General features: G+C 42.6%; 1 protein-coding gene across 1 annotated transcript in view; it reads right to left on the bottom strand.

Moving 5' to 3' along the window:
• AFF3 (ALF transcription elongation factor 3) overlaps positions 1-12,208 on the bottom strand; it is a 515,483-nt gene that overhangs the window by 273,403 nt on the left and 229,872 nt on the right. The window contains exon 5 of the mRNA XM_074986799.1: positions 3,049-3,093. Coding sequence (XP_074842900.1) covers positions 3,049-3,093 — 45 coding nt within the window. The remainder of the gene's footprint in view (positions 1-3,048; positions 3,094-12,208) is intronic.

The raw sequence follows: 12,208 nt of genomic DNA, 5'->3' as shown, positions 1-12,208 counted from the left end.
GACAGGACTCTTAAAAAGATGTACTTGGTCAGAACCCTGAGCCTCTGGATTTCTTTGCTCCCTACTTTTGGTCCATCCTAGAAGAAACACTTTGCCTTGCATCTCATGTCCCTTTTACACAGCCTTATCTCTCCTATGCCACCACCCTTTGTGTTCCTCTAAACTAGTGTTTGTTAAACTGTTCTGTGGAACACTCGTGTTCCATGAACAACTCGGATACAATGTTAGTTCTTCATTGCTATGATAGTTGACTAAATTGCTTCATTTAGTTTTCGTTTCATTTTGTTTTGGTATTTAGTATTTGGTTTTGTTTTCTTTGTTCTTATTTGGTCTGGCAACAAATTTTTTAAAATAATGTTCATAGGCGTTCCACATAAAAATACAATTGTTTGGTGTTTTGCGGTCTCAAAAAGTTTAAGAAACACTACTCTAAGCAATGTTTCTCTTCCTGTGGGACCCATCTAAGTGCTGTTTTCACCTATATCTCTTGTCCAAAGACTTCCTTATTCTCACCACCCTCTCCTGCCTATCAACCCTCTGCTGTCTACCTACCTCCTTGATATCCTGCCCAACATTTCCTACTGCCTCCCACCACTCTATATGCTCCTGCTCAACATGCAGACGGAAGGATCCTGCTGATTTAGCTGCATGGACAGTAGTGATTAAGTCAACCTCACTACATCACACGGGACATGACACTTTTCACCAAACTCAGCAATGTAGTACAGTCAGCCCAAGTTTTATGTTTAGCCCAAGCCTGCGCCATAATATTTTTTGTCCAGTTAGAGTTAAGACTCCATAAATGCATCTCCTTTCAACAAAAATGTGAGAAGTCCAATAAGTTACACTTTAAGACCATATGAACAAACAACCCAACCTCATCTCACGCATTCTTCATCTCTACAATAAATACCCGCTCCCAGTATATAAGGTGTGAGGAACAACTGTTAAATTAATGGAGATGCTGGATCTGTTTCACCACTACTATTCCAGTTTTAAGCAGATCCTACACCAAAATATACTTTTACCCAAAATTCCCAGCACTCATTATAAAATGCACAGTGCAACACAGACTACTAGTAAAAGCCAATCAAAATCAACTCCAGGGATATGAAGGCTATCACTTAGCCAGCCCACGGACTATGCTTTGAAAGCCTGCAGGGTGGCTGCAAGGAGTTCTGAGGAGTATTCAGGCAGTCTGGTAAAGGATACAAGGAGTGACACTGTTAAGGATATGTGCAGAACCTCAATTATGATTTTCCATGCTTCCTGTATTTTTTTAAACATGGCCTTTAACTTAGAAGGCACGAATTGGAAAAAAAAATTCTAATAAGGCTTTTTTGGGTTGGTCTATCATTAGAACTGTAATTCAATAGTGTTTTTGTCTGAAAGTTTTCCTAACTTCCTTTAATTGTTTGTATATTCTCCCCTCTGGGTGAAAATTTAATCCTGCCTGATATAGTCCTTGTAATTTGATGCAGTTGATATAAACTGACATATGAAGTAAGACCTGGACTAGGTTTCCTGCAGATTTTAGATGACCCTTGAAGGGTTTATAGACCCTGCAGGAGTCCTTGCATTACTTTAACACCCTAGAGAGGTGCCTATGGAAATCTAAATCCCCAGGTACAAGACTTCCTAAGAGCTGTGCGGTCTGATTTGTGAAATTGCAAGCTCTACAGAGATCTCAAGTTTTTGGATAAAACATGTAAAATAATTTCACACTTAAACTGCCAAATCCTACATTGCATACATGTTCAAAAATTCAAGACAGTGCAAGGTTTACTAGCCTTGTGCATTGTCAGAGCAAATGAAAAGCTCAGTTCAGGTCTTTAAAGCACTGATCCACCAGCAGCGCAGGGCAAGAAATGCTGCCACCATAGAAGCCCTGGCAGGCACTATGCCTCCAAATGAATGACTTCTGCGACTTCTGGTATAGCTGTAGACCTAATTCAGATGTCACCTTCTACGATCTTGTGGTAAAATCCTTTTGCAGTGTAATGCTGACAGACCCAGGTTGCTGGCCCCAGAGATAGAACCTGTGAGCAAGGGCCTAAAGCCCTGCACTCTACCATGTTAGCTAAAGTCCAGCTCACTTGCAGCTGAGGCTATAGAGCAGAGACTTCACTCACCCCAGATAAGGTCTCAGTACCTCTGGATACTACAGTAGGAAAATGGCCACTTTTAAATCCATTATTGAATGACCAAGGAGGTTAGAGTTTTCCCCAACAGGCTCATTCTTAAACAGATCTAAAAGAAGCGTGTATAAGATTTTCAGAAGATTAGTAACATAACAGAATAAAGATGTTTTTCCTGAGGTTTTGTCATGCCACCAGGACTAAAGTGTCTTGATGCTTTATCCTGTACAATATCAGCTTTCTAGGATATGTAAATTACTAGATGAGCACTTTAAAAAGAGAATCAATAAAATAGGAATTAAATATCTATGGTAAAATCAGAGGCTGCTTTTAGGTTTGCCTACTTCAGAAAAGGTCCAATGCCAAAATGTATTCAGGCCTAGATTAGTCCAAAAATAAATTAATTTACTAGAAAAGTGGAAATTATTATGATAAAAGTGATAAATATAGCAATGGCAAGATGTAATATATTTTGATTTGATAATAGACATAATAATATAGCATAACGTCATTAATAAGAGAACCACACAATGGATTTTAATTAAATCCAAGTCGAAAAAGACCCTTGTGGTCCACTCACCCTGAAACAAGTTTTTTTGACATCCATGACTAATGGTAACATGCTCACTTCATGGTTTGTAAACCTGAAACATACTTCTACATTGCAGTTTCTAATTTAGTCCCCTTGCTTGCTTCAAGGTGAACATCTGGTCAGTGGCAGCAGGGCAAAGCAACAGGGAAATCCAGTGCACAAGACATTATTTTTACATGCTTTATGTGTTTTCTGGAAAGGTGACATCTAAAAACAGCAAACAGGTACCAGAGTAGGAATTCTAGTATCTAAACTTTTTCCTTCCTTCTTTTGGGTAAATTCAATGACATGAGAATACAACAGTTAAAGAGTTCCTACCAGCAAAATTTCTTCAATAGAGCTGTTATCTCCTGTTCCATTGTCCTGTAAACAGAGACAAAAATACTTTTTAAAGTAAGAAATTGCAAATGGCAGGATTTGATGATACGTGGCTACATGAGGTGTACTCAAAACTTTGGTACATTTTTAAGTCAATGTCAAGTGTTTCTACCATCAGAATACTTGCAATGTAGTAAGCTCAAAAATATTTGCTACATTTTCTATAAGAAAACACAATTATTAAAAATGTTTAGTCTCTAAATGAGTGACTACTATATATTTTTATTTAATCTGTAAGATTCTGGTTACATTTATGAAAGGTGTGGTTCATTTCATTTTGAGTATATATTATACCTATAGTATACACAGACCTAATATATTTACTGTAATTTTATTTACAAAAGAAGTAACATGCTTGATCCTTCTCTTTGGGAGGATTCCCATTGGCAGCATTGCCAGACCCATGGGCAGGAGTAGTGGGACCTCATCCGGAAGAGGTGGGGCCTCAGGTGGAAGGGGCAGGGCTACAGGTCTACCCTCCCGCGGTCAGTTCAGTGCTGCCTAGCTCATGCTTCCCTATGTTTCCAGAAGTGATTTTAAAGCATCCTTGCCCATTGGTTGCTTAGGGTGGTTTTATTTCCCTAAGAATTATGCCCATTATTAACTGCAGAAACTTTCATGGAATCAAGTGTTTAAACTGGAGCCACGTTCAATGAGTAAATCAGAGGTCTAACAGGGCCACCTAGGGTATGTCTACATGGCAAGCCCACGGTTAGTTCGGCTTAAGTTAGCAGACCCTGGGTTTGTAACCTAGGACTTAAACATCTACACTGATTTGTAATCCCTGGCTAAGAACTGTTGAACCCTGGGTCCCAACCTGACTATACTGTATAATGCTGACCTGAAAGCAACCACCCATAACCATCCTGGGTATTAACAGCTTCACATTAGACTCTGACAATGGGCCATATCCCCCGGTCTGATCTGACTTGTTTTTTGTCTTTTGATACATACCACTGATAATGGGCCATTTCCACCCTGACTGAATAGACCTTGTGAGCTCTGGCCCTTCCTTTTACTGGGATCCCCCTCTTTAAATGCCCCTCTGCATGCCCCCATCCCACTCATGCATCTGATGAAGCGGGTCTTTGCCCACAAAAGCTTATGCTCCAAAATATCTGTTAGTCTATAAGGTGTCACAGGACTTCTTTTTGTACCCTTATTCCTGACTTTCTACTGTCTTCAGAACAAGTGTCTATTCTAGAACTTTGTTCATGGTATAGTGTGAGAAAACTGGATTGTCCATGAAGTGTGGTTGACCGGGGACAAGGAAAGTTGCATTGTGGGACTGCGGGATACTTGTAGTGGACTCCCAGAGTAGTGTAACTGAGTTTCCACTGCAAAACAACAGGGCTTGATTCATGAGTCCCAGTGTGACTCAGGTCAGGAACTTCCATGCTTGGGGTGGGGGGAACTCAAGGTCTGAGTCTTAGGTAAGCACAATTTGTGTGTAGACAGAAAGGCGGGTAGGCTTGAGCCTGAGCTTGAAATCTGGAAGATTTCACTTAACCATAGTGAACACCTTGTACACAAGTATGAAGAGTTACCTATACAGGCAGTGGCAGATTAGTCACTGGGCCAATAGGGCCCTGGCCAGCTGGGGTATCAGCACACCCTGACCAGCTCTGCACAGCAGTACAGAGTCTGAGCATGGGGACTTACCTCTCTATGGCTGCCACCTCTCCTGCAGGGGAGCTGGTTCAGGGCACAGGGGCTTGTGCCCCTCCACCTGCCCAATGCTCTTACTGGGTGTGAGGGGCACCCAAATATCCCAATTCCACTCCCCAGCAGAAGCGCTAAGGTGGAGGGACTGCAAGAAGAAGTGGTGAGAAGGGGCCCCCACTAGCTCTTGCCCAGAAACCCCTAGTCTGCCTCTCTATACAGGTCCTTAAATCCATCCTATTCAGCAAAACATTCAAGTACATGTTTAACTTTACGCATGTGCCTAAGAGCCACTGAAACCAGATCTTCTGCCAGCAGAGAATGAGGTAAAGTGTAACCTCACTCTGCTATGCCCATGCCTCAGCTTCAACCTCTCCCCTTCCCCCGACTCCCATCACAGCCCCAACAAATCCTGTTTCTTGCTTAGGCTGTGGAGTGCAGCTCTGCTAGAGCAAACAGCATTGGGAAGTGGGGAAGCAGGTGCAGGAGGTGGTGTAGCTGCCTCTTCCAGGTTTACATGACTTAGAGATTCCAGCTAAACAGAGGAAACTTCTGAGAGTGGGGCAGGTCTCCAAAAGCTTAAGGTCACTTTGCACTGCAGAATCCATCAACTGAAATGATTTCGGCTTATGCAGAGCACAATGATGGGAGAATCTGGCCCCGACTGTTGTCTAACAATGAAAGAACAAATGCATTTGTACTTTACGTTATTATTAACATATTAACATTATTAAGAGAATATTAACATAATGTATATTATGTTATTATTACTTTTGAAGGAATTCTGGCCTAAATTTTTGAAGGTGGTTAGGGATTCCAGATGCCTAAATGTTCAGATGCCCAACTTGAGATACATGCCTGATCTTCTGCAGTACTGAGCACCTGCCCTCTGAAAGTTAGACCTCCCAAAAAGTGTCTCAACTTAGGCACCTGCAATCACCACTCACTTTTGAAAATTTAAGGTTTTTATACTTTCATGTATTGTTAGCCAAATGCCATTTGCGTGACTTCTGTATATTAATAATAATGTTCTCCTGGAGGACCGTGCTGAACACAGACCATAACATCATAACCATGATAGTGTGCTTCCTGGCAGAGTGCATGGGAGGGTTTGAATTCACATGCGCTGGGCATCTAAGGCATACCAATGTCAGAATTAAGGTAGCCACATACAAGCAGAGAATAATTTATGTTTTATAATTTTTTGTGGATGGGATTTCATGCGAGGTTATGGGAACTTGTGAGTCTTTTATTGTCAGGACTCCTGGAAATTATTGCTGAATATGTCCTGTGGTTATTAAACAAATGAATTGTCTTTAACCCTTTTGCTGTAATATAGTTTGTCATTTAAAAGTCAACAGGAGTTACGTCACTAGCTGTAGTAGAAAAAGAAACAGGTGAAACATAAAGCGCCTTTCAAGAATTCCTCATATTTGACAAATCACCAAGACACTATAATCAATTGCAAACAGACCCATTCTCAACTCACCATTGCAACAGATGAATCAAAGAATGTGATAGGCTGCTTTTACTGTTACTGCAGTAATAAATCAGAAATAAATGATGCTGCTAATAAAAGTAGCTCAGAAGAAAAAACATGCATAAAGAAAAATAACAAAATTCTGCAGACTTTATTTTCCTCCTGCATTAGCTGATCTATTTTTCACCCTTCTGGTTTCCCTCCCCTTCCCCCTAAAAAAAATTAAAAAGCTTGTTGCATGCTTTGGCATCACATTGTTAGGCCTGTGGAACTCCTTGCCGGAGGAGGTTGTGAAAACCCAGACTTAAACAGGGTTACAAAAAGAGCTAGATAAACTCATGGAAGTTAGGTCTATCAATGGTTATTAACAAGGATTGGTAGGAATGGTGTACTTAGCCTCTGGTTGTCAGAGGCTGGAAATGAGTGACGGGGAGGAATCACTTGATCATTGTCTGTTGTGTTCACTCCCTCCGGGGCATCTGGCACTGGCCACTGTCAGAAGACAGGATGCTGAGCTAACTGGATCTTTGGCGTGACCCAATACGGTCATTTTTATGTTCTTGTCTAACATCATTAACAGTAGAGCACAAAAAGCCCTGTTGACATACCACACACCTTGTTTGCAGAGCAGTGCGTCTGCTGCCCCACTGAAAAACTATAATTCATTTATCTGCTCTCATTTTACACGAGAAGGGGTATCAACTTGTTGCATAACATGATCTCACTCCTGTTTAAGATCAAAATAACATGAATAGATAAGATTTGCTCATAACTCAATTCAGGAATGATTTAGTTTTGTATTTTAAAATTAAATCTCTCTCTTCCCAGGAGGATCATGCACATTTGTAAATATTCACCAGTAACAGCTTTGTCCTTTCTGCCACGCTGGATCTAAGCCAAAATTGATATCTCCTGGCCAATTACACTTCAAGGCAGAAAATAAAAATAAATAAAACCCAAACCAACCAACCAACCAACCAACAAAACCTTTACTCCCCACAGTTAAATTTTGATACAAGTGATTTGATAGCCTTACAATGAATGATAATGACAAAAAATTAAAAACACAAGAACCAGGCAAACAGAAGCAAATATGGAAATATTACTTGAAAAGAAATCTCTGTGTCCACTTCTCTCTTTATAATAACGTTGTTCCATGGTCTTGCCCTGTTAGTACCATACAACAAAGTCAATACAAGTGTATCTGGATGATTATGCTGTATTAAATTGTTTTCACCTTGCAAAATGTCACAGACGTCCACAAGACTCTGAGCTCAACATGCTGAGTTTCACTTCGCAATTATATCTTAACAAAAATTTTACATGGCAGTAAATTTTGCCTGCAGTTTGCATCAAGAGATGACCTGTCGGAGGGCTTGCAGGGATGGAGGAACATACTTGTAAATGTGGTGGCTGTCACCAAGAATTAGGTGGTCTGGGAAGGAAATAATTAAAAAGATCAATCTTATAGCAGAATAGCAGTTTTCTAAAGATCCTCTGATTTGCTCATTTAATGCTCCAGTAGAAGATCTGCATTTTAAATAGAAAGACAAATCAATGTTTTCTTTTATTGTTCGCATTTAGATTTTGTACGCTATTGCAAAAATGCAGCTAAAATACCACTAAAAGACCAAAAAGGGCCAAAAGACAATAGGTACCAAAGAGATTTGGTCACCCTTTAAGCATATGCAGAGTAGGAGGGCTCCCCAACCAGCAGGCCAGAATCTTTTAACAGGTTCTTTGACTATTAATCTGATCCTGAATAAGTAAAACACAACGGGGTACATTAACATTTTATTGTAACTTTGCCTTACTAAAAGTATTTTTTTAAATCATCTATTAGTGAGGTGCAGTCAATACTGTATACCTCTCCAATCCTTCACCTACTTACACGGCTGGAACCGCCAATTTTAAACAGCGTTCTGTTCCTACTATTATGTCAGTGTTTACTATATGACCCTGTGCCTAAATACATTTATATATAAGGTGCCCATAGTTTGAACAATGTAATCATTTCTCCCTTTTGAAAATGTCCACCCAGCAGAAGATTTGCACCATGTTTTAAGGACTCTGTTTCCCAGGGGCTGGGGAGGAAGAGCAGTGAGGTTTTTGAGTGTTATATCATGCTGAATTGCTGAACCATTACTGATTTATTATTTATACTAACTGGGATGAACTCATTTGTCTATCGTCGGTTTTTTGAAATCTACCACAACAGACTCGCCTCCGTGAACCTCCAATGAACTCTCAGTGAAATGCTGGCAACTCTAGTTCACGTATCAAAGGCAGTGGGCATGATTCCTTTAGTTCTTTGATGCTTTTTCCTGTCTCTCCATTCCTCAGTCAGGGCAGCCCCACACAACAACAACCATTTGCACACACATGTGCACATGGAGTCTGTCAGGAAGATGTGAGGCTCTGCAGCTGAGGATAACAGCAGTTATTACTGGAGAAATAGCCAGGAGCACACATCATTGATAACACATGGAGCTAATTGCCATGCAAAGCACAGAGCACTGCAAGGCATGAAGCTGAATAAAGACTACACCAAATTCTTGGGACATGAGATGTAATTGCAAGAAAGCTGCATCTGTACACATTTTATTTTATAGCACTCATTTTTTCTTACCAATAGCTCAGAATGATCTATAAAAGAACTTCTCTTAAAAGAATTTCCTGTTTAGGAGACTTTCCCCAAATCTTTACATTGTAAAAGGGGCGAACAATCTACCACCACAATCTGGTTTACATTTAGGTTTTTCTACACTGGGAGCCGAGGGTGTGATTTCCAGCTTGCACAGACGTACTCATGCTGGCTCTTGTCAAACCAGCGTGTCAAAAATATTAGCACAGCTACAGTAGCATGGGCAGCACTGAGCGACAGCATGGCCAAGTTACCCCAAGTAGGTATCCGCTGGGGGCAGATAGGGTAGGTAGAAGACAATAAGATAAGAGCTAGTCCACTTACGTCTGCATGAGCTGGGAGTCAGATCCTTAGCTCCAACTGTAGCACAGACATAGTCTTCACACAAGGGGATTTTTTATGGCAAAAGCTTTTTATATCATTATTTGGGTTGCATTAAGTACTTCTGCTAACTCAACAAAACTTGTTGCATTTTGTCTTCAGTGTGAGTTAAAAGTTGAAGTGTTTTAAATGTTGAGCTACACCCTTTTTACCTCCTGGGCCTCTGTCCACTCCATCTGGGCCTTGCTGGCATAAAAAAGCTGGACATCAGCATCAAGTTTGGTGTCAGCTGATTGTACCTTTGGGGTCCTTTCTCAAGCCAGTGTCTAACTGCAAGGATTCATTTTCTAATACCCTCCTGACGAATAACTGCCTTTCTAGGCAGACTGTCACCCCCCACAAGCACTGTAATGGGCTGAAATCATAAATACAGGTTATATTACCGAGCGATATAAGATCATGTTGCTGGAATTCACACATGCAGAGCAAATTAAAGCTTCATTTGGGAAGTGATGATGAGTGCTTATGACTTGCCCTGGTTATTTCTGCGAAAAAACGCATGGGCATAAACTTTGATCTACCTATGTATCAAAAACCGGTTTCCGTAGTCTACAAGACAGCAAATCATTTCAATGCAGAAAACTTCCAGATGCTTAAAAGGAAAAAAGGCATTTTGATTGGAAGTACCCTACCACTGGAGCCACTGGTACTTTTAAAAAACTGCTTACGGCTAGATCCTCTAAGATAGTTAAGTGCCTCACTCTCAAAGAAATCAATATAGGGCTTATATTAATGAAGAAAGTGCACAGAAAAATTGTGGCCCAGGTTTTTAATGATATAAAAGTCATCAAGTCCCATTTTTGAACTAAGTTTCAGACTCACCAACATGATTCATAACAAGTGCTTCCCTCTTCTCGTTGGCATTCTTCCAGAGGCTTTCCATTCATGTCTACACACGACATTCCCCGTCTCAGGTAAAAAAGCGATCTCTGCATTTTGATTTAAGACAGACGCTACTAGTTACGCCCCTAGTTAGGGATATCTAATACTTTCCATTACAAGCCCTGCTTTCACCTCTTTATGGCCACGTCTACACTAGCAAGTACATTTGAAATTGGGGTTGAAAGACAGCCCGTCTTTCGAAATTCCCCATGGAGCATCTGCACACACATTGCGGTCTTTTGAAATTAACTTTGGCAGAGTGAGGCCGTTCCGTCAAAGTCGGTCCTCCGTTCCCGTGGGGGGAAGAGCGCTCCCTTTCAAAAGACTCTTCTGAAAGAGAGCAAGTGTAGATGCTCCGTGGATGGCTATTTTGATAGAGGGAGTCCTCTATGGAGCTGATCAGCTGGCAGATGGCGGCGCCACTCTCAGCATAAGTGGAGCTCTATGGCTCTGGCATCCACCTGTGTTTAAAGACACAGGCTCCCACATATCCCCAGGCAGGAAGCTGAGATCACGCAGGCAGCAGGGAGCCCATGCTGCTTCACAGCCTGCTCCCAGCAACGAAGCCCCAGCCAGCCCGCCAGCCTCCCAGCACCCATGGCCAGCCAGATGGACCCCTGCCCACCACAGGAGTCCCCCAAGGACACCGGGGAGTCCTCCTGGGGTGGGGAGGGCCGGGGAGGGGAAGAGAGGCAGGGGCGATTGCACGGGACTAATGGCCCATTCCTCTCTCCCCTTCGGTCTCCACAGCTCCAGCAGCCAGCAGCTGGACCAGCACCATCCACAGGCCAGGGAGCCTGACCTCGAAGTGGAGAGGCCCGGACCCCAACCAGGGACAGCACAGAGCCTCTGCCGGGCCGTCTGCCGGCGCTACCAGGCTGGGGAGCAGGAGGTGGGGGACATAGCTCACTGCATCCCTGCGGGACCTCACGGGTGTGCTGCAGGAGAGGCTCGCCATGGAGCGGCAGGCCCAGGACCAGGTGGCGGCCAACCTGGACGCCCTGACCCAGGCCATGGTCAGCCACCTGGCCCCGGCTGCTGCCCCATTGTGAGCTACTCCCAACCCTGCCCCTCCCACCCCCACCCCACCATCCCCCACCCCACCGTCCTCTCCAACATCCCCCCACCCCAGTCCCCCCTCATCCCCCCCCCGCAGCGGACCACCCCCCATGAGCCCAACCCCGCTGCCCTAGTTCCAACCGATGTCCCCCCGGCTGGCCTCATGCAGCTGGCCCACATGTTGCCTCTGGTGAGGAAGATGATGAACAACAAACAGAAATAACCACAGGCAAACAGGAACACAAAACAATCAAATAGCTATTCCCTGACTGCCAGCTGCTCAGAACAAGTTAATTGGACTGAACCTACACAGAGAGTCATTAGGGAATTTCTAGTCAGACCAGTGAAGTGACAACTGGTGACAAGCGGTGATAAGGAGTCTTTAGAGAACAAAAGTAATGATGGAAATGGGAAAGCTATAGAACTTGGTGGCACCCAAACTTCTCCACAGAATGGATTACAGTAGAACCTCAGCTTTATCAATACCAGTCTTACAACAGACCAGTTATATTAACAGTTTTTTCTTGCCAGAAGACATATAATCACATTACAAAACTGAAACTGATGAACTAAAAGTAAACAACCCTTTTTATTCTGATGACTTCAGTGCTTTGGAAACTGCTTTGCACTGGTATGAAGGACAAAAAGAAAGCAGGGGAGTGCACCATATATCACCGTATGCATTTAACTGACTATAATTTTGAGGTATTCAGTTTTATTAATTCTGCAATACCCAGTTAGTTTGCAAAACAGGGCTTCTTCTGTACATGGTAGTAATGAGACCATCTGATAGACCACTTCCTCCCATTAAATGATTGCATAGACACATCTTGCCTTCCAATAACATGCCTGTGACAACTACAGCAACTGCTTTCATGGAAAAGAAATATTAAGAAAGTAAGTACAGGTTGGACCTCTCTAGTCCAGCACCTCCAGAACCTGACCAGTGCCAAACAAGAGAATTTGAGGGACCATGGGATGTCAATATTGTC

Source organism: Carettochelys insculpta, chromosome 1 (genome assembly GCF_033958435.1).
Source record: "Carettochelys insculpta isolate YL-2023 chromosome 1, ASM3395843v1, whole genome shotgun sequence".
NCBI lineage: Eukaryota > Metazoa > Chordata > Testudines > Carettochelyidae > Carettochelys > Carettochelys insculpta.
Note: the sequence above shows the minus strand (reverse complement) of the source record. Positions and strands in the feature narration are given on the sequence as shown.